General features: G+C 40.8%; 1 protein-coding gene across 1 annotated transcript in view; it reads right to left on the minus strand.

The window, feature by feature from the left end:
* The window catches only part of DRD3 (dopamine receptor D3), a 33805-nt gene extending 14812 nt beyond the window's left edge, over positions 1 to 18993 (minus strand). The window contains exon 1 of the mRNA XM_061629545.1: positions 18712 to 18993. Within this exon, the coding sequence (XP_061485529.1) occupies positions 18712 to 18993 (282 nt within the window). The remainder of the gene's footprint in view (positions 1 to 18711) is intronic.
* Between the last annotated feature and the right edge of the window lie 4694 nt (positions 18994 to 23687).

Raw genomic sequence — 23687 nt, forward strand, 5'->3', positions numbered from 1 at the left:
TCCTTAAGTTGGAAGTAAAGTAGCTGCTTTGGAAGACAGTGATCAGGCATTCGAACAACATGGCCGGTCCAGCAACATTGATGTTGAAGGATCATTGTTTCAACACTGGTAGTCTTTGCTTCTTCCACAATGCTAACATTAGTCCATTTGTCTTCCCAAGTAATTTGCAGAATTTTCCGGAGGCAGTATTAGTGGAATCTTTCAAGAAGTTGGGAGTGGCATTTATAAATGGTCCATGTTTCACAGGCGTACAGTAAGGTGGGTAGTACAATGGCTTTGTAAATAAGCATTTTGGTCTCCCTGCAAATATCCTGATCCTCAAACACTCTACGCTTCATTTAGGAGAATGCAGCACTCACAGAGCTCAGACAATGTTGAATTTTAGCATTGATGTCAGCTTTTACAGAGAGATGACTTCCAAGATAGGAAAAGTGATCAACGTTCTCCAGCATCACACCATTAATCTGGATTGATGGTGCTACAGAGGGACTAGTTCGCACCTGTTGATGAAGCACTTTGGTTTTTTTTTATATTAAGCGAGAGCCCAAACTTTCCATATGCTTCTGCAAATACATTTAGGATAGTTTGAAAATCTTTCTCTGAATGTGCAGAGACGACATTATCATTGGCATATTGAAGTTCTATGACAGAGGTTGTAATTACCTTAGTTTTTTAAAATTTATTTATAGCATTTGTTAGTCACTTTTTTCCAAAAATAGGACTCAAAGTGACATACAAAAAGGAAAACAAAAACACACTGCATATGAAATAGCTTACAGCAAGTCAAACAATGGCAAAAACAATTTCAAGCGAAATAATACAACAATAATAGAGAAAATAATGAATGGCAGATATAACAGCAACAAAAAAACATACCAACACTATAAATATAACATAACACATTGTAACAATCCTAATTACATCCTACACATTGTAACAATCCTGTTACACAACTAGTCAATAGCAAAAGTAGAAGAGAAGTAACACAATTTCAACTTCAACTTAGCTACTAGAACCACCCTACCCGTGATATTAATCACAGTCTCATTCTTCTAGTAACAAAAAGTCCTTTTAAACTTCACCAGTCTCTGCCAACCGCCCGCCGTAGCTCTTCCCTGGCAGCCCGATCTCAAGCAGCAGCATTGAGTGATCAACTGCACCGGTGCACCTCCGGGAGAGTCCTGCTTGTGAGTACGCCGAGCAAGGAAGGCTGCTCAGTCACAGTGGGGTAGTAGGTAACGAAGATGAACGTGGGGAGCAGGCCGAGAGTCACGGCCGCAGCCACCGTCTCCCCACACACACTGGAGATGGCATACTTGCAGACCGGTCTCCCTCGCGTCCCCCCTCTCCACAAGGAAAAAACTCCCCAAAGAGCAGAGTCATGGCCACAGCAGCTGACAGTAAGTCAGCCCTCAGGCACCCCTCTGCCGGCTTCCCTCATGGGGTGAGACAACTGCTCCGCTGAGATGGAGAACCACTCAGCTGGGGTAAGGGACCAAACTCCATTGTCCTCCGGTGTTTCCGGTGTCTCCTGACCCATTTTTGTGCCGCTGCATCAGTAGTGCCTTCTGTAGAGGCCAGAGCAGGTGGAGGCCTGTTTTTTTGCTTTCAGCCTACTATTAAAAAGCTTTCCATCTGTTCAATATATGATTCCCAGTAGGAAGTTTCCTGTCCCGTCCAGAGCCGGAAGGACGAGGCTGAAGCGTGGGTGCAAGTAAATCTCATTTTATTAGAGTAATGGATACATCAAAGGCATTGCGCTTCATAGAAAACCCTGTGCTAACTCACTAGAATCCCTAACTACACTCTAGACATGCTCTGCAGCGTGTGAAGGAAGTTGACTGAACGACTCCCCACTGTAAGCGGCAAGCTTGAGAAGGGAACGTTTTTGAACGTAATCTCTGACTCCTTCATAATTCCTGTCCTTGCCCTGTCCATTTCTTGTGGTGGCGGGATCGAGGGGACAAGGGGCATGTTTCCAATGGCTCATCAGAAGACACCTGCTCCGGGCAACAGGCTCAAGATCAAGGGGCTGTGCCACACTGGTATCCTCCTGGGAACTGCTTGGCAAGGGAGGAGCCAGCACTGTCTCTGGAGCTTCCCCCAACAAGTCTTCTGCATCAGCTGGGGGCAGCGCGCTCTGTTCTTCGGAGAGTGCGGTACCTGTGGGAACGGGCTGGTGTGCAGGCTGACCCCCTCCCGCAAGGTCCTGCTCAGACTCAACAATTCCCAACTCTGCTTCCTCTGGCTGCGGAGGTGCCTGAAACTCATGCCTCCCCCCTCCCTGTCCATTCTGGGTTAGCTGAGGCTCAACATTTCCCTTCAATAAGGTGTAGAATCATAGCGATGAAGATAGCAAATAAGGTAAGAGCAATGACGCATCCCTGTTTTATACCTGATCCGACTCTGAATGGTTCACTCTGAAAGCCATTGTTATTCAAAATTGTTGCTGTCATATTGTCATGATAGAGTCGCAAAATATTAACACATTTGTCAGAGCATCTAGTTTTCAGAAGGATGGTCCAGAGAACGGTTCGATTCACAGTATCAAAGGCCTTAGTCAGATCAGTAAACACCATATATAAAGGTTGGTTCTGCTCCTGGCATTTTTCTTGAAGCTGTCCTGCAGTGAAGATCATGTCCACTGTCCCGCTGGAAGGGCAGAAACCATTTTAGGATTTGGGGAGGATATCTTCTGAGATAGGTAGGAGGTGATTTGCGAGGATCCTTGCAAGGATTTTACCTGCGGTAGCTAGAAGAAAAATGCCTCGGTAGTTCCCACAAACTGTTCTATCACCCTTCTTGAAAAGAGTGTGATAATTATGGCATCCCTAAAGTCTTCTGGGATCTCCTCCCTCATCCAGATTTTTTCAATGAGTTTAGGAAGTTGTGTAAATTCAGGCCCACCTTCTTTAAAGACATCAGCAGGAATTCCATCAGGTCCACTAGCTTTGTTATTCTTCATTTGATTAATAGCTTTACTGACTTCATCCAAATTAAGGGATATTGCAAGCTCGTCTCTAGTTTGTCATAGTGGAATTTGTGAGAAGACCTCACCAGCCACAACAGAGTTATGATTAAGGAGGTTGTGGTAATGCCCTTTCCAACGCAGTGCAATAGATTCTTTATCCTTAAGAAGTTTGGTACCATCCACTGAATGTAAGGGATTTGTACTATAATTTGCTGGTCCATAGATGGCCTTTGTGACATTAAAAAAGCCCTGTGCATCATGAGCATCTGGAAAATACTGGATTTCTTGAGCTTTCTTTATCCACCAGGCATTCTTAAGTTCTCTAGTTCTTTGGACCTCAGCCTTTGCACTGGCATAATTTTTTTCTTAGCAGTACAGTTAATGTTTTTCTGCCATATCTGAAAGGCTTTCCTTTTCTTGTTGATGATATGTTCAATCTCACTATCATTCTCTTCAAACCAGTTCTGATGTAGTTAGGTATCCAATAGTTTGTTCACATGCTGCAATAATGGATGTCTTCAGTTTAATCCAGTGTTCCTCGACATTTTCAGGGAGTTCCATAGGTAGATGTTTCTTGAGAGTTGTTTGAAAGCAAGCTTGCTTAATAGGATCTTGAAGGGCATGGATGTTCATTTTACGCCTTGGTTTTCTTCGTTGGAGCCTACATTGAGGAACAATATTAATGGCCATAGTGGATTGAATTAATCGGTGATCTGTCTAGCAACCATCAGCACTCGTCATGGCTCTAGTGAGGAGTACATCACGACGATCTCTGGCACAGACAATTATGTAATCCAAGAGATGTCAGTGTTTTGACTGAGGGTGCTTCCATGATGTTTTAAATTTATTATTCTGGTGAAAGAGTGTGTTTGTAATAACAAGATTAAGCTCTGCACATTTAGTCAGAAGTAGAATGCCATTCAGGTTGCTATTGCCATCTCCTTCTTTCCCAATGGTTTCTGGCCATAAATTGAAATCACGCCCAACTCTTGCATTGAAATCACCCAAGAGGATAATTTTATCCTCCTTAGGTATCTCTGATAAGATGGTGTCCAGCTGGTTATAAAAATTTTCCTTGATGTCTTCATCAGCATCTAATGTTGGTGCATAAGCACTTACCTGCTGGTTTTTGGCAAGTTTTAACCGGAGAGTTGAGAGTCGTTCATTAATGCCAGTAGAAACTTCTGAAAAGAGCTTCACAAGATTATTTTTAATAGCAAAGCCTACTCCATGTATTTGTCATTCTTGTTCAGGCAGTCCTTTCCAGAAGCAGGTGTAACCTCCTTTTTCTTCCTTCAATTGGCCTGCTCTTCGAGTTTTTTGGAGTGCTGCTATGGTAATATTAAAACATCTCTTCTCCGTCGCGATTATGGCAGTCCTGTGTTCAGGACATTCACTATCTGTATTTTCCAGCAATGTCCATATATTCCATGTTCCAAAATTCAGTTGTCTTTTGCAACCGCTAAGTGGTGACCACACTGGATGAGGTAATCCAGTCAGGGAGAAAGATGAAGCTGACTGTGTTTAGGGCACCTTTTCTAGCCCCCTCCCCATACAGGGTGAGCAGAGTGGATCCTGAACAGGACTGCTCAGTCATAGATATAGCTGCCGAACTACTCAACTGCCTCGGTCCTTGAGCCAGGACAACTGAGTCTGTATCCACCGCCCGTGTGCTGGTCCATGACTAGGGGCTTCCGGATTTCACAGTCCTGCCTCCGTCACCATTCACTGATCGCCATGGGACTTTTGTTTTGTTTTGGTTGGAAGACACCTGTGTGTGAATTTCTTTTATGTGGGGAGATTGGCGCACAACAATCAACACACAATCTTGACAGAAAAAGGCTTTGATCCAATGGCATGGATACCACAATGATTGGAAGTCTTTTATCTGCTGCAGCCTTCATCCACCTTCACAGCCATTGTAACATACACATTGTTATCCTCCGCATGTTCTGCCGTTGAGGATATTCTTGGATCATTCTTTGTCTGGTTTCTCTCCCTTGACCTTACCGCCATGGGTGACTCTGCTGGGAGTACATGACTCCTGACGGCATCTCTCATAGGGCTCATTGGAACACGCAAGCCCACTCACCATTACAAGGTGATGATCCAGCAATTAGAGGCTTTCTGTACAAAGTGATTGTTAGGTACTGCTAGCTTCCTAAAGTGGTCATCACTTGGGTCTCTGATTTCTTCTCCTTCCTTCCCAACCTTTTACTGGCAGGTATCTCACAGCCAGAGCTTGGAAAAGTTACTTTTTTGAACTACAACTCCCATCAGCCCCAGCCAGCATGCCCACTGGATTGGGCTGATGGGAGTTGTAGTTCAAAAAAGTAACTTTTCCAATCTCTGCTCACAGCAGAGAATCTTCACAAAGGAATGAATACCAATCTATAATTTCCCATTGACCCACCATGAAGTATGTACAGCCCCTTCCACTAGTGACTCTCTCAAGATGTTTTTATTTTGTCCCACATGTAATTAATTGTTGTGTCTTACTAATGTTTTTGCTGATCATTTTAAAGGGATGTAATTGTAGATTTGAAATGGTTGATTTTATATGTTATATGACTGTTTTTGTGAGGACACCTGTTCTGAAAGGTAGGATCTTTTTTAAAAAATAAGGCTGGCTTGGTGCTGTCCTTCTTCTGCCTTTTCTAAGTACACAGGCTGCTCTATGAAGTAGGAAGGTGAGACAGAGACAGATGATATCACTGAGAAGGCTTCTCAAGATCATGGTGATATTTACCTCAGCATTGTTCGGGAGAAGCCATTCAGTATGTTGCACTCTGCCCAAAAGAGATTTCTGGGCCAAAAGAAGGCCCAATTAGATGCAATTAAAACTATGGGATGCTGGTAGAAACCAGGGGTATGGTTCAGTAAAACATCTCTCATACTGCTCTTGCTTTAAAGGTCTGGGCAAATGCCAAAATGTGAAAATCTGCCTGTTACTGATTTTCAATAGTAATAAAAACACTAAATGCTAACGAGCAGTTGAAGCAGGCAGCATCTGTTCAGTTGCCCTTCATGGTTCTATAGCCCTGGCTTTTATTTGCTCATCATTATTCATTATTGTTTCATGCCAGCTTTCCCACAGAGAGAGGCACAAGCCTGTTATCGGGCAGAGAGAGATTTGTTGCAGAAGCACATAAAAGCCCCCCAGTTTCCTACTTTAATATAAGCAACCAAAGTCCAGAATCATTTTTGCATCCAAACAGCATTTGATAGGTAACTACTATAGACAATTTAGTTCCTTGTGTGTGCACCTCTAGGACACTGAATGTATAACATTAAATTCCAAATACAAATGAAACATGCTAAACTGAAGAAAAACCCATTTATTTGGGAATAAGCCCCAGCAAACTCAGTGAGATTTACTTCTGAGTAGACATGTCGATTATGTTGTTAATTGATTTTAAAATGGAAATGGACTGCCTTCAAGTCAATGCCGACTTATGCCGACCCTATGAATAGGGTTTTCAGGGTAAGCAGTGTTCAGAGGGGGTTTACCATTGCCTTCCTCTGAGGCTGAGAGGCAGTGACTGGCCCAAGGTCGCCCAGTGAGCTTCGTGATGGCTGTATGGGGATTCGAACCCTGGTCTCCCAGGTCATAGTCCAACACCTTAACCACTACACCACACTGGCTCTCAATTGATTTTAATATGAAATATGTAGAACTAGTGTGTTGAAGTGTGGGTGTTCCTGAGAACTAGTCAATGGGGGTCTGAAAACATAGGCCTCCTTAAATAGCTTTCTTTTAAACAAGAATGTTTAAACAATGTTCTGTTTTAATATGTTTTAAGGATGCTTTGTTTTAATATATTTTAAAAGTTTGTTTTTATAATGTTTTAGAGTGTTTTTAGTGCTTTTGTTTGCTGCCCTGGGCTCCTACTGGGAGGAAGGGAGGAATATAAATCAAATTATTTTATTATTATTAGAGGCATCTCTGTCTGAGGGCGGCATATTCAGATTACAGTGAGTGCATGTAGATCCAATGTAGTATACTGGTTAGAATGAAAGTAAAGGTCTTGAGGCCCAGGTTTAAATTCCATTCAGCTATAAAGCTTGTTGAATAACTTTAGGCCAGTCTCTCTCTCTCAAGTCTAGCCAACTTCACAGGGTTGTTGTAAGGAGAAGAGGGGGAGAGCCATTATGATTCCATGAGTTCCCTGAAGGAAAAGTGGCATAAAATGTAATGAACAAATGAAAAATGCAAGCACACCAGATTTTAAAAGAATGGGCAGAAGTCCATTCTTATTTACATCAATGCAGATTTCTAAATTGGAAGTCATTCCACTGAAGCCAATACAATTACCAAAAGCTAGAAATCAGATTACAGACCTAATTTATTTTTTCATTATCTCAGCTATTTTTGCCTTCATTATATATAATGATTTTAATAGAATTTACTTCCACGAAAGTGTGCTTAGGATTGCAGCCCAAGGCATTCACTTATATCTCTTCCTAAAACATACTTTTAATGGACTGTTCAAATCTCTTCACAAAACAATTAGTCAATACATCACTTAAAATAGCAAATGCTTGATCCGTTACTGAGTGAAGAGTAATATTTACAGATGATAGATGCTCCAAACCACTGTGCAGCAGGGTCACCTTTTTTGCTGTAGTAAGTAGAAATCCACTTAAATGTTTGCATTCAGTTGCATTCAGTTGTTTTCAGCTATGTATTGCCAGAGATGTATTGCCTATAATTATGGCAGACACCTGTGGCAATAGGGTGGGTTAAAACAGAGGTGGGGAACTTTTTTGGTTTCGCAGTCAAGGTCCTTATCAAGCTCGGCCTCTTGGGTCAAATTTGATAGGCGAGTGTGACCACTCACCTCATAAAATCACTTGTGGGTTGTTAAGCACCTGAGAGGCTACTTCAAAGCTTTTTCCTGTTTGCAAAGGGCTTTAAGACAGCTCCTTCTTGAGCCATTGCAAAAGCGCTCTTTGAAGCAGCCTCCCCTGCAGATGCCATTAAAACATAACTTATTTGTGAGGACATTCCTGAGCACTGATTTTTAGTTCTGGCTCTACTGGAAATTCTGGGTAGCTGTGGTATTCATATTTTTTAGGTATTTTGCTGTTGCATTGTATTGATTTTTATCTTGTAAACCACCTTGCTATTTTATATGAAAAGCAATCCATAGATCAGCCTTTCCCAACCAGTGTGCCTCCAGATGCTGCTGGACTACAATTCCCATCTTTCCTGCTGGCTGAGGCTGATGGGAGTTGTGGTCCAACAACATCTGGAGGCATACTGGTTGGGAAAGGCTGCCATAGATGCTTGAATAAAAATAATAGTCCCACATAAACTTTTCCAACAGCTGGGATTATAATTAGAGGCCCATCTCCAGGTGTGTTCACCTGTTGAAGTTAGGTCTGATTCAACAGGTCTCTTCTTACGTTCTTAGGTGGCCTTTCTGTGCTTTTGCCCCATCTATGGTGTTACAAAGAGCTCAGCCTCACTTTCGTTGTCAATATGCTTCTAGTACCTTGACTGTGAAATCTTAAGTTCATTTGGAAAGTGTGCCTAATGCCTAACGCTTAGGCATTCTGGATAAGAGAGTTGTAGTTTGAATTTACTGACCTTGATTTATATAGAACATGTGGAGACTCTCACCAGCTATGCATGCCAGCAAGAGAACTCTGGCAAATGCAAAGGCCTTTCTCTCTCTGTCTGACCACTAACCTAATTGAGTAATCCCAGGCAAATCCTGATTTGACTTAAAGCCCTGATGAGGAAACTCTGTGCCTAGTCACTGCCACCACCAATAATTGCTTTAGAATTGCCTAATCCTCCAGTAGATAATTGCACATAGAACCCTATTTACAGACTGCCTTCCTCTGCGCTCATCACCTGAGGTGAGAAAACATAGATCCAGGTTATATACATAAGCTTAGATTCTCCCTTCAGTGCTCTAGATCTTAACTCTCCCTTTGCGTTTTGGTTAACCTTTCTTAAGTCTCTGAACCTATGAGTTATTCACTTTAAAATGTCAGTGTTCAGTCTTCATTGGATTTTACCTAGACTTAGGTAGTTCCAGTCCTAATCAGCTTGCCTCTCCTTCCTACCTCCTATCTCCCCCTCTTCCTCTTAGGTCGTTCCATGTCTCTCTTCCGCCTTAGTTTTACTGTCTCTTTTTGTCAGGCTCCTATGGGAATGGAAAGGTTTACATTTGCTCCCTCTGAACCTCTGTCTGTGGAAGGCTCCTGGAACCTGCAGGGCTCCACTATGAGTTCCTTACCATAGAGACAGTCCAAGCAACTACCCCCTGTTTACTTGTGCCAAGCTTTCCTACTACTGTATTTTAATTAGCATCCATTCATTGTTGCTAATGAACTTATACAATGGAAAAAAATTCCATGGAAAGAGAAAGCACCAGGGGAAAAATGTTACACCCCTCATCACTGTGTACAAAGTGGCTTGAGTGTCAGAGGCATCGCCTGATTCTGGAGCTACCACTTTACAGACATAGTGTTTTGACGGGATCTTTCACATTCGGTCTGTTATAAACTTATCTTAACAGAGCCATGACAGCTTCCAAGGCTCAACAACCTGTACAGCTCGAGGTCACAAATTACAATCATAATGAAGCTGTGCAATTAGCTCTAATTGCTTACTGCATTTACTGATCACCCAAATGGCCCTGTATGACCAGCGTATGTTCAGAGATAGATATTTGTTTAGGAAACCAACATCACTAAGTGTATTAATGATAAAGTCCCTAGAAAATGCACATGCTGATTAAAGAATCCAAAGTTAATTCCCTCCTGGCTTCCCATAGTTTTGTCAGCAAGGAAGGCTTGTGATCAGATCCAAGAAGCTCAACAAGGTAACACTATATGTTTAAAAACAATTAACTTATAGCAAGTGTACACATTTTACATTTTTAGTCTAGACCCCCTTTAGGAGACTACACCTTGAGTTCTTAATTGATAGGAAGATTAATAGATTTTCTCTTAGCTTCCAAACATGAGGTCTGTTACATATTCCAAATTTTGTAGTTTTTATTCCATAACATAAATTACAAGGGTATTCTTACAGCCATCATAGCTTTTTGATTTTAAAAAAATACAGTCATGAATCCCACCACCACCATTCTGATTCAACATTTTGATCTGATCAGAGAGAGCTGGAAGACAATTTGACACTATGACTGCTGCCAGAAGCATTCTACAGATTGCTAACAGAGATGTTTCATTTTTGAAGGGGCAATTAAGCATGGTTGTCATCCCAGCTCTTTAACAGTTATTTACCCCTACTTAAGCTGGACTTATTAGGAATTTACTTAAAACAAATCTAACATATTACATACGTGATACAGGAGCTGATATGGCAACACTCCATGAATAACTGTTTAAATGATGGTCTTGAGAGTTGTCTGGACAAACACTCCACCTTCAACCATTGTGGTCCACAGCCATTAATGCATGTGTACTATCTCTTGGATACTAGGGCAGAATGTCATACTTAAGGGACTGGGAAATTAATTGTCTGGAGGAATTTTGGCAATCAGCTGAAGTCATCAGGGGCATATAGACAAGTGGTGTCAAATGCACCCTTCAAGAAGGAACTTTACCCATCTAGCTGGGTATTCTTGCCTTTGCAATCCAGATTGTAATTCTATTATCCTAGTCCAACAAATGAAAGCAATGCCTGGACAGACATACCGTATTTGTAAAAATAACTGTTTTTTCCAAATGCAGAAAAGTCTGTTCTATGGGAAGGAACAACTTGGTGAAACTTGTGAAATCTATCTATCTATCTATCTATCTATCTATCTATCTATCTATCTATCTATCTATCTATCTATCTATCTATCTATCTATCTATCTATCTATCTATCTATCTATCTATCTATCTATCTATCTATCTATCTATCTATCTATCTATCTATCTATCTATCTATCTATCTATCTATCTAACCTTGTCTTCCAAAATCCTTTAATTAAAAAACCCTTCTTAAAATCAGCAAGCAGAAGCAACAGCAACAATAAAATATCTGAATCACTTCACTGTATAGAGATGTCTACGAGCACCAAGTTTTGTAATGTAGGTGGTGTTTCTGTTCAGGCATATCACTATGCATGCAGCCTTTTGTGACTTCTATGGCTCTCTAGATTGTGCTCTATATTGATATTTGCTCTATCCCCTTCTTGGCTCAAATAATTCCAGATCTGTGGCCAGAACGGAACTAGTGCTATTTATTTAAAGAAGGTGCTAATTATAAGTAGTTAAAACCCTGAAACTGAAAAATAACTTTCTGTTAAAATCATATGTTGCTGTCCTAACAATTCAAAGAAATGAAAAGACACATAGATATTTGGGCTCAGCAATAGCATTAAAGAAATAATGTGACGGTTTTGAGGAAGTAACTGATATTTCTTTGATGCTCTAACTGCAACTATGACAGTTCCAGCTAGTAATTAAGGTTGGTCTTTCTAACTTTTGATTAGATGGATCCTACAATATCCCTTATGAACCATAACCTCTTATTTAAACTTATTTAAACTTAGTAGGATAAGATTGGTTTTCAGAGCAATGTTTACTCTGGCTTTTTCAGTCCTATCTTTCTGGCTACAGTTACTGCCCTGACTTTGCTGTTAGTTGTAACCTAGCTTCGAGCTATGAATCCTATTACTAGACCTTGGGACGGGGTGCGGGGTGGGAATCTTACTTTAGTCAGAAGCAGTTTGTAAGGACCTGATGAACTCATTAATATTTCCAAAGTGCTTTCAGTTCTTGAGTTGAAACGTATTCTAGAATGCAAAATATTACTGGTTTTAAACAAGATTAATTTCTAGTATCTGATTCCTTTTCATTTGTTAACATCTCATCCTCTTTTGTACTTTTGTTCACTTACTCCTTTTTTCTTGTCCTTTGTTCCTCCTTAAACAGTAAGTCCTCTTTGGGGCTATTAAATATTCCACAGACTGAGTGGCTCTTTAGAAATGATACTCTATTTTCCTTCAAATGTGTGAGCATAATTTTTCTTGTTCACTTTTGCTCCTGTGAAGTGTGCTATGAATAATTAATCATCAGCGTCACTATTAGTATTGCCTATCCAGAGCATAAACCTTTAAGTGTCTTTTAATTAAAGCTTATGTCTTGCATGCATTTCCTGATTAGTTTAATATCTGGGAGATGATTTCCCATAGTTTGGCCATCAATTTCATAAAACTGGTTTAGAAACTAAGGCTTACTAGGAACTAAGAGAAGGGGGCATGTTTCTGAGTGGGTGTTTTTGGGAATGAGTTGTAGTCCTGATGTAAATGGAATTTAAGCAGCCCAACTATGCACAGTATTGCATTCTAAGTTGGTTACATTATTACACATCCTTCATGCGGCAGTTCCCTAAAGGCAGTATGCTTCTGAATACCAGTTGCTGGAAACTGCAGGAAGGGAGAGTGTTTTGGTACTCAGGTTCTGCTTACAGGCTTCCCACAGGCATTTGGTTGGGCACTGTGTGAACAGGATGCTGGACTAGATGAGCCACTGGCCTGATCCAGCAGGCTCTTCTTATTATAGTTTATTATTAAAGTTGTTGTAAGCATACTGGCTTATATGTCAATTCATTTAACTACAGCGGCATTGCTAAAAGAATGGCATGGACTTCCTTAGTGAGACAGACCATATACCAGGCAAGATGTGAGAGGTAGGGTTGCTGTCTTCTTTTCTAACACATTTGGGTGCCCTACTTGTGCACAATATGCAGAAATTCATCAGGTGCAACTTTTCCTGCTATACAGTTCCTCTAACAAGCCACACATGGTGAATCCTATATATTAATTGCAAACTTATTCTCCAAGTGCTGATCCTTATTTGGTCAGAACAGCAATACCCATGCACAAGAGGGAGGTATTGGCAACCTTGAGATAACCCCAAGGTTTTCAGAAATACACAAATCAAATGAATAGAAAAAAAAATCCTTTAGGGAGGAAATCCCTAAAACAGCCCAGTAAGGACATAATGCGCAGGGGCCATGGAATACTGGCTTAGTGTTGGAGAGGGGCATAATGGGCCCAGCCCCATACAGGCTTTAAAAGTGATTATTATTGCTGTTATTGCTTACATAATCTACTTATACTATGCATTACTTGCTCTTTCAAAGGGTTTCTTTCCCCCCTTCCTGTGAAAAAGCAGTGAGTATAGTAGGGCCCCACTCATATGGCGGGTTACATTCTGGCCCCCCGCCGAAAAGCAAAAACCACTGAAAAGCAGAACTCATTGAATAGAATGGTGCGTGACACCCGAAAACCACCATAAAAGTGGAACAAGCGGCGTATGAGTGGGGCTTTAGTCTAATTGTGTCTAATTGAGACTGCCGCATTAGAGAAGCGCCGTAAAGCGAAGCTCTGTAAAGCGGGGCCCTACTGTACCGTACAAGAGTTCTTTAACAGAGCACAGAGAGATAATATGTCTGGGATGGCAGCCAACACTTTGTTATATTTGTAATTACTTGATATCACTTTAGGCAACTGCTGGAACACCATTTAAGGCAGTTTTGTGGTGTTCCCCAACAGATACTGAGACCAGAGTTACCGGAGAGACAGAGAAGCTAGAGTCATGAGAAGACATACTTGCTGATAAGAAAGCATATAAAAAGCCAATCCACATTATGCTCAGGAAACCATCTCCATCTGGAGATGTGGTCGAATACCTGTGGGAGTGATGTATTCAATCTATGTCAATGGATGAGTGATGTATTATTGCATGTATTTCCATAAACTTTGTACCTTTGGCTCTGTAACAAGACTTTGAGTTCTAACTCAGTCCTTTCATACATTGTAACCTAAGTAAGTTTGTTCCTTCAAGGTTATATACTTTGATGTTAAATGAGTATATACAGCCACTTCTTTCCTGCTGATTTGTATTCTTATTTTTTGTTATTACTATGTTGGCTAACGCCACGTGGAGTGCATTTAATAGCTATAGTGTGCAAGATATCAATAAATAGCATATTATAAGGATATTCTGCTGTCTGAAGTCTGACTCCCAATTAAAATATTTCTGATACCTCCCAAGTCCCAAGAATCCTTGGGTGGGGTCTCTAACTATAATCCGCCTATCTTAGATGACTGCTATTGGAAACCTACAAGTTTAGGTGAGCTAACATTCAACATCCCCCTTTAGGATGCACACCTTAACATGGTGAGGGAGTTTGAGAGTGTTGAAGAATCTGAGAGCAATGCCGTCAGGAGTCTAGACCAAAAGGCTAGACTCCTAGCAGGGGCACCCATGGCGGAATGGTCAAAGCTGAGACACCAGACTAAGATGCATCCAAACTCAGAGGAAGGCAATGGTAAACCACCTCTGAATACCTCTTACCACGAAAACCCTATGAACAGAGTATCCAAAATGCAATATGAGATAGTGCTGGAAGATGAGACCCCCAGGTCAGAAGGCACTCACCAAGCTACTGGGGAAGAACAAAGGACAAGTACGAGTAGTGCTGTGACTAATGACGCAGCTGGGTCAAAGCCGAAAGGAAGCCCAGAGGCTGATGCGCACAGATGCGAAAGGAGAATCCGGAGTTGTACGACGCACACAGTAGGAACATGGAATGTGAGAAGCATGAACCAGGGAAAGTTAGAAATTGTCATGCAAGATATGGAGCGTATCAACATTACAATATTTGGTGTGAGTGAATTAAAATTCAATCAGGCAACTACAAAATATTTTATGCAGGAAATGAGAAATCAAGAAGAAACAGGGTTGCTTTAATAGCGAGAAGTGATGTAGCAAAAGCAATTAGGAGCTACAACGCAAGGTCTGAGCGAGTGATATCAATGAGATTAAACGGGAAACCTATTAACATAACCATCATCCAAGTCTACACTCCAACATCAAACGCAGAAGAAGAGGAATTGGAGAGATTTTATGCAGAAGTACAAGAGGAAATTGATCACACACCAAAACAAGATACGATGATAATCATGGGGGACTGGAATGCAAAAGTAGGGAACAGAGAAGAACTAGGAATTGTGGGGAAATGGGGCTTAGGTGACAGAAATGAAGCAGGAGAAAGACTTATTGAATTCTGTGAAGCCAATGATTTGTTTCTTGCCAACACAGTTTTTGAGTAACCAAAAAGAAGACTGTACACGTGGACATCACCAGATGGTCAATATAGGAATCAAATTGATTATATAATTGGAAACAGAAGATGGAGAAGTTCCATACTTTCTGCAAAAACAAGACCAGGAGCAGACTGCGGTACAGATCATGAACTGATTATATCGAAAATCAGAGTAAAGCTAAAGAAGAAAACAAAGCACTCATAATGCCAAAATACAATTTAAATAACATCCCAGAAGCATATAAAGATCAAATAAGGAACAGGTTTGAGGCTTTAAACTTAGTTGACAGAGAACCAGAAGAACTATGGACTGAAGTCAGACTCATGATCAGGGAAGAATGCAAAAAGACAATACCTGTTGTTAAAAAGAGAGAAAGACCTCAATGGATGACTGAAGAAACTCTTAAAATTGTTAAAGAGAGAAGGAAAGCAAAAGCAAAAGGAGATAGAAACACGGTCAGAATCCTAAATGCAACTATACAACAACTAATACATAGGGACAAAGAAAACTATTACAATAGTTATTGTATAGAAATAGAAAAGGACAACAAAATGGGAAGAACAAGAGCCCTATTCCAAAAGATTAGAGAAATGAAAGGGAAATTTAAACCACGAGTAGGGATGTTTAACAGGGGAACACACTGACTGACCGAGATGAAATAAAAGGAAGATGGAAGCAATACACTGAAGAACTCTATAAAAGAGATGACAGGATGACAGATTCATTCATGGAGGAACCATATGATGAAGAACCAGAAATTTTAGAATGTGAGGTGAAAGCTGCTCTTAAAATTCTTGGAAGAAACAAATCACCAGGAATAGACGGCATACCAATAGAGTTGCTACAAGCTACTGAGACTGAATCTGTCCAAATTTTGACAAGAATTTGTCAAGAAATATGGAAAACTAAACAATGGCCCACAGACTGGAAGCGTTCAATATATATCCCACTTCCAAAGAAAGAGGATCCCAGATAATGCAGTAATTACCGAACTATTGCCTTAATATCCCATGCAAGTAAAGTAATGCTCAAGATTCTACAACAAAGGCTCGTACCATATATGGAGCGAGAAATGCCAGACGTCCAAGCTGGATTTAGAAAGGGAAGAGGCACCAGAGATCATATTGCAGACATACGTTGGATAATGGAACGGACCAAGGAATTTCAGAAGAAAATCACCCTGTGCTTTATAGACTACAGCAAAGCCTTTGACTGTGTAGATCATGAAAAACTATGGAATGCTTTAAAAGAAATGGGGGTGCCACCGCGTCTGATTGTCCTGATGCACAACCTATACTCTGGACAAGAGGCTACTGTAAGGACAGAATATGGAGAAACCGATTGGTTCCCCATCAGAAAGGGTGTGAGACAGGGGTGTATTTTATCACCCTATTTGTTTAATCTGTACGCAGAACATATCATACGGAAAGTGGGATTGGACCAAGATGAAGGAGGTGTGAAAACTGGAGGGAGAAACATCAATAATTTAAGATATGCAGATGATACCATTCTCTTAGCAGAAACCAGTAATGACTTGAAACGAATGCTGATGAAAGTTAAAGAGGACAGCACAAAAGCAGGACTACAGCTGAACGTCAAGAAGACTAAAGTAATGACAACAGAAGATTTATGTAACTTTAAAGTTGACAATGAGGACATTGAACTTGTCAAGGATTATCAATACCTCGGCACAGTCATTAACCAAACTGGAGACAATAGTCAAGAAATCAGAAGAAGGCTAGGACTGGGTAGGGCAGCTGTGAGAGAACTGGAAAAGATCCTCAAATGCAAAGATGTATCACTGAACACCAAAGTCAGGATCATTCAGATCATGGTATTCCCGATCTCTATGTATGGATGTGAAAGTTGGACAGTGAAAAAGGCAGATAAGAGAAAAATCAACTCATTTCAAATGTGGTGCTGGAGGAGAGCTTTGTGCATACCATGGACTGCGAAAAAGACAAATAATTGGGTGTTAGATCAAATTAAAACAGAACTATCACTTGAAGCTAAAATGTTGAAACTAAGGTTATCATACTTTGGACACATCATGACAAGACCTGATTCACTAGAAAAGACCATAATGCTGGGAAAAACAGAAGGGAGTAGAAAAAGAGGAAGGCCAAACAAGAGATGGATTGATTCCATAAAGGAAGCCACAGACCTGAACTTACAAGATCTGAACAGGGTGGTTCATGACAGATGCTCTTGGAGGTCGCTGATTCATAGGGTTGCCATAAGTCGTAATCGACTTGAAGGCACATAACAACAACAAACATTCAACATATAAGAATTCTGAGTAGATACCGGTAAAGGGAAAAAGCAAGAACCCTCAGCCCTATGCATTGGGGAGGGGGGATAGAATACTCTGCCAAGGCATGGTTTTCTGGCTTTCTGGGATCCTGAACAGGAAGACTCCAAACAGCAGTATTTTATATATGGATTGGACTGAGTGTACACCACTTCCCAAATCAGCAGTAGGAATGCATTGGATGCAGGGTAAGCAGGAGTGTGTATACAGCCAGAAACTGGCAACCTCTCCCAGCTGCTCTGCAAAGCTTTCCTGTGGATTTTATTTATTTACTTTGAAAAATGTTGTGCCACCTTTCAGTAACAAAAACTCTTGTAGCGATATACAATAAAATAATGGAAAAGTAGATATGTAAAGCATTTTTTAAAAAACAGTGCTTAGAACAGGCACACAATTCATCAGAAAGCCATAATCAAGGCTAAGTTCTATTACATGCTGCAGTGTCAATTGTTTCAGACTCCAACTCCTATCAGCTCAGCCGACATGGTCAATGGGCAGAGATGATGGGAGTTGGAGTGTACAACTTTTGGAAGGCCACAGGTTAGCTACCTCTGTCTACAGGGACAGATAGTCAAATGGACTTTTAAAACACATTTTCTAGTACGTAAGGTTCATTTACCAATTAGTAAAGTTCAATGCAGGTATCACAAACCCTCTTAATCTAGAATGCATCACCTGTGAATATTAATGCAGAATAACAAGGGAAAGGACCAGACTTTACATTTACTGTGCACAGATGTAAAAGACTACATTATAGTTTCATGGGTCTTCACTTTATCCCATTTTTTGAAGGCCATCAAACTGGGTGCAGCTTATTAGAATACCATGGCAGTCTAACAACAGATACTCTTCTCTGAATTACTTTTCTGCAAGACTCGCATTACATTTTTATTTTATGATTGTTTAAGTTATAAAACTAGAAAAAGCAGAGAACATTAAGAAAGTACCTAAAATTCATCTAACAAATATGCTCCTTGTGTTGATTTTGGAAAATATATGAGTGATTAGCAAATGGTTGTATGTTGGTGTTCACTCTTGTTTTCCTTGTGCTGATACTCATAACCAAATGCCCATCTTTTGTCCAAATTTACTAGTTCTATGTAAGTTAGGTCCCAGAGTCTTCTTTGTTAGATCAATTTGGGCCTAGCTGCATGACCTGCAAAAGTATATAATAATTTCATAACTTAAGAGTGGAGAGAGCAACAATATAGACTGAGTGCTGGATGTTTACTACTTTGTTTAGTTCTAAATGGATAGTGGTAAATTTTGAGAGTCTGTTAATCATGCATAAATACAAAAAGAGAGAGGATACCCTAGGACTGGTAGCCTAAAGTATACTCACCTCTAGGTATACCACCCATGGCATTACCAAAGTGGCCACAAGCAGATCTGCTACTGCCAGGCTCACCACAAGGTAGTTGGTGGTAGTTTGCAAGCTACGTTCCCTCATAACTGCAAGGCAGACTAGGACATTCCCAAAAACGATGGCCAAGATCAAGATACAGTAACAGAGGGCATAGCAGGCATGAGACTGTGGCAATCCAGGTTCTGTGGAGTTATCCTGCCAGTGTGGGGCTGATACAGTAGAATTGGGATCACTAGTGATTCTGCTGAAGGGTGCCATCATGAGATGGAAGGAGATCTGAAAAAGAAACACCAGCTGAACATTTGTGTGGAATACCTGGAACCAAGAATGTGTTTCTATTTTGCTATTACTGTTTGGCCAAATTATGCTACTGGTAATGGGTCAAACCCCAGAACAGCCATTCATTTCCTAGGTCAATTGACGCTTTTACCAACTCTCTAACAGCTTGAGACATATCTACTTTGGCTGTCTGTGTGCACTGGAGTGGGTATATCTAATCTGGTATATTTTTTCAGCCAATGAAATACAGCCTGGAAGAAAGTGATAGTTGTTTAGTACTGTCAGGGTACTTTAGAAAGGGTTATGGTTCTGCCCTGCCCTGCCCCTAAGTGGTTTGCTTCTTGAGTTCCTACTCCCCACCCACAACAGACAGAGACAGAGGAAACAAGCATATGGTGAATGAACCATTTGTGCTCCTTGTCTTGGTATCGACTCTTAGGCCTGAAGCAAACAGATGGTGGCAGCATTAAAATTGGTCATGGGATATCTACTTAGGGAGTCCAGCAGCAGATTGCTCAGTGGGTGGTGATCAGTGCCCAGGGCAATTGTACTACTTTCCATACAGCCACCTTTATGTACCATGCAGTGGTACAAAGTAGTTACACATGAGGAACCTGATCTGCCTGAAATAACCATGGGGGATTCATGTTGAAAAATTAATCTATGTACATTAAAATTTGGTTCACAACTTGAGGAGATGAGTGATGTCATCACCCTTTCTTTAGTAAAAACTGTGTCACAGATTCTTTATTAGCTGTGCGTAGCCGATAATGATTTGCTGAGAAACCAGCCTCCCTTACTGGGCTGGGTCCTAAAAAGCCAAGCTAAGTTCTGGGCTGAACTACAATTAAGATGGACTACTTGCTACTTTTTCTTGAGGAAATTTCAGTTCAAGGTCTTTAAAAAATCTACTTACTATTAGCATTCCTACACAGTGCCAAGTAGTTTCTAAGTAGAGAAAGAAGCACAGTTCCTGCACCATCAAACTCATCTGATACAATCCCAGTCCAAAGTAATATACAGCAGGAGGCACACTGCGGGGCGTTTGAAGTCTCTCATTCCCAATCAACTCATGGTCGTTTTCTGAAACCTATTATGCTCCATTTAGCTTTGATATGACTTCTTTCAGAGGTACTAATGCTATTCTTAGAGATTCAGTCTCAAGATAATTCCACAGAATAATCAGCCCCACTGGAACTTTGCATCAGAATTCCATAGAACTTGTATAGGGAGCAGCAACTGAAATGGGGTCATGACATCAAGTCCCTTATTTTATCAGGCCATACAACATTGGTCCAGGGGCCTATCTGCACTGTGCAGCATGCAACACATGGACTTGGCTCCTTCTTGCTGCACCTTCTTGGTGCTTTGTGTAAGCTGTATGGAGCTGTAGCTAGAATGGCAACACACATGTACACGTACACACACACACGAGGGAGGTATCAACAGACTCAGGGTATTCCTCAGGGTTTACAGATGCTCAAAAAATCTTTAGAAAAACCTGTGTGTGAGTGTGTGTGTGTGAGTGAGTGAGTGAGAAATTGCAAAAACACCCAAATGAGGACTCAATGGCAGAGGATGCTGACTGAGAGAAACAAACAAACAAACAAACCTGGACAACTAGGGGAAATGGAATGGGATGCTGGAAAGGAAGAGGGGCAAAGAGACACATAGATATAAAAAAAGAATACAAAGAACAGTAATTATCTGGATAGGTAATCTCCTGGTTCATAGGGTTTTGTGTTTGCTGTGACATTTGTTATTGTTTTATTACTGCTGTTGTATTATTTTATTATGAAATTGTTTTTGTAATTGTTTGCTTTTGTTGTAAGCCACTTTGAGCACAATTTTTTTTGTAAGTCGCTTTGAGTTCCATTTTTGGAAAAAAGCGACTAATAAATATCATTCATAAATAAATAAATAAATAAATAAATAAATAAATAAATAATATTAGGGGGTTCACATGAATCCCTCTATGAATTGAAAGCATGTGTGGATGGGGACAGAGGACTACATAGTCTAGCAGTACCCATGGCCACCATCTCCTGCCACGTTCCCCCAACATCCACAGATTCAATGAACATCAGAAAGACTTCCACTCATGTACAGATGCATGTGGATAGAGCTGCTCTACTCAGGGAGGGATCCTCATTCAGCAGGGTCCCTCCTCACATGAAAGTCCTCTAAAGGTAAAGGTGTCCCCGGACTTATAGTGCGAGTCGTTTCTGACTCTTAGGGTGACGTCTTGCGACGTTTACAAGGCAGACCGTATGTATGGGGTGGGATTGCCAGATCCTTCCCTGGCCTTTCTTTACACCCCCCCCAGCATATGCCAGGTACTCATTTTACCGACCATGGATGGATGGAAGGCTGAGTGGACCTTGACCCCTTTTACCGGAGATTTGACTTCCTGCTTCCATTGGAATCGAACGCCAGCCGTGAGCAGAGCTTCGGCTGCATTACCGCTGCTTACCACTCTGCGCCACGGAGGATCTTTACCTGCATATATATGTGTGTAAATAGAACTCTTTCTGACACTCATTGAATGCACAGACATTGGTAGAGAGGAGTGTGCAGGGCGGTGTGCAAGGTCTGCCTGCATGGCTCTACAGTCCCCTCTGCATTTTCTTTCAACACATGCAGGGGGGTACATGTGAACTATCATATTGAGAAAGTATTTTAAAGTATCCTTAGAGATGATAGTGAGAGTTGCCCATAGACATCAGTAGAGAAAACAAAAATTTTAGCTCATATTGTAGCTCAATTGTAAAACTTTGTAGGTTCAGACACCCCAAAGGAAAAAATGGGAAAAAATTCCCAAAATAGGCCAATGAGGACTGGGCAGACTGAGCATACTCGATGGGCATGTTATGCTGGCTGACTCTGTGTGTGAGTGTGTAACCTGGATGGGAAAAGGGTATAGAATGGAGTGGCAGGAACCCTGAACAGAAGCATTCCATGCTGCAATCTTTTGTTGCAGGGCCGTACTTGTTATGTTATATTCCTGATTTTTCTCTCTCTTCCACTCCCATCAAACATCATTTCCATATGAATTCAAAATATATATTAAGAGTTGCTTAGAACATTGCATTGTGTTCACGATGTTACTTATTCCTTCAAAATAATGGCCTCAACACACTACCAAGAAGATACTTTGCAGATATAGCAGGCTGGACAGCTGCTTGCTCACAGCACCCCTTTTATTAAGACCATTGCGGCAATGCTAATTGACTTTTTTTCTGGGCAGTCTCAAGATATAAGCCAATGACTTTCTTTCTTACAATTTATCCCTTCAGGGTGTGAATGATAACACAGACTTTAGAGTGTGACAGAAACTTAATGTGTCAGTGCCTATACATTTCCTGTTATGGGGATAATAAAAGATAATCCAATACCTTCGCTGGTGTCAACATTGAATATAATTGAAATAGAATCCATTATCTGGGGTGTTCATCCAAACATAGTCCAAACTTTAAAAATATGTATCTATCAGGAAAGTTAGCCAGGAAGTTTGGGCATTAGGTTCAAACTAGGTGAAAGTTCACCACAGAGGTAAATTAAAATCAGCCATAGATGTTGTACTAGTACTAATGAGATCCAAATTTACGTCCACACCCAACCATGAAGCTCTTGGTGTAATCACTATCTTTCAGCTTAACCTGCCTCACTTAGGTTTTTATAATGAAAGTGAGTGAGTGAGTGAGTGTGTGTGTGTGTGCGTGTGTGTGCGCGCGTACCATATACATCACCCAGAGCTCTGTGGAGGAAGAACAGGATATAAATGTGATAAATAGACAGATAAACAGATATATATTGCCTGTTCTGGAACCTCCAGAGCTCTTCTGTTCCTAACAATTCATGGTATCAAAAATTAAATCTGCTTTCTCTGGGACATGTTTTATGAACCCTCACACAAGTATGAAGATGCTTTTTAATTGTTGATAAGGATGCCACATGTCTAGATATTAGTTTCCTCCAGGCAGGAAGGAGAGTGTTAGAAATTATTTGTACATGATGTCTCCTGGGCAGAAGACTTGAGGAGTGAGGGTGTTGAGATATTCTGTGCTAGGGATAGCCCATGGGGACATTGCAGAAGAGTTGAGCCTTTTCCTTGATCAAGCCTAAGAAACACAGGGGATGTAACTCTGCATGACGATAGAAATGCTTGTGGTTATGGGGGAAATCCTTGCTGCCCTCTTTATAAAGAACAAATGTCAACCAATTTTTTTTTCTTGGTGTGTTGGCTTATGGAGTGTTATTTCAGGAATCATTTCTACAAATAACTCTGTTTTATATACATACAGAAAAAATGGTGTCCTTAACTGCATACAGTATTGTAAAAAGTTTACTGTTAGAGTAAATTGGATTTTGGAGTTCCTTCCAAGCCTGTGATTTTATGATGGGATTTTTGCAGAAAAGGGGACTGCTATAATTGTCAAGTTTCTTTCTTAAATAAATAGCCTAGCAGGCCTGTTAAGTATCAGCTTTGTAATGTAAACTAGGGTATTCAGTTATCACAGAAACTAATTGAAGATTCTTCTGGAAGGTGTGCTGAAGGTGGCATGCCCTTTTTCCTCCTCTTCTGCCAGCTGGAGGGGGTGTCATCAAGGTGTGTGTAAAAGAAACCTAAAAGAAACTGGAGCTGTACAGACACAGAAGCCTAATTTGCCTGC

The sequence above is a fragment of the Rhineura floridana genome, chromosome 5 (assembly GCF_030035675.1).
Source record: "Rhineura floridana isolate rRhiFlo1 chromosome 5, rRhiFlo1.hap2, whole genome shotgun sequence".
Lineage (NCBI taxonomy): Eukaryota > Metazoa > Chordata > Lepidosauria > Squamata > Rhineuridae > Rhineura > Rhineura floridana.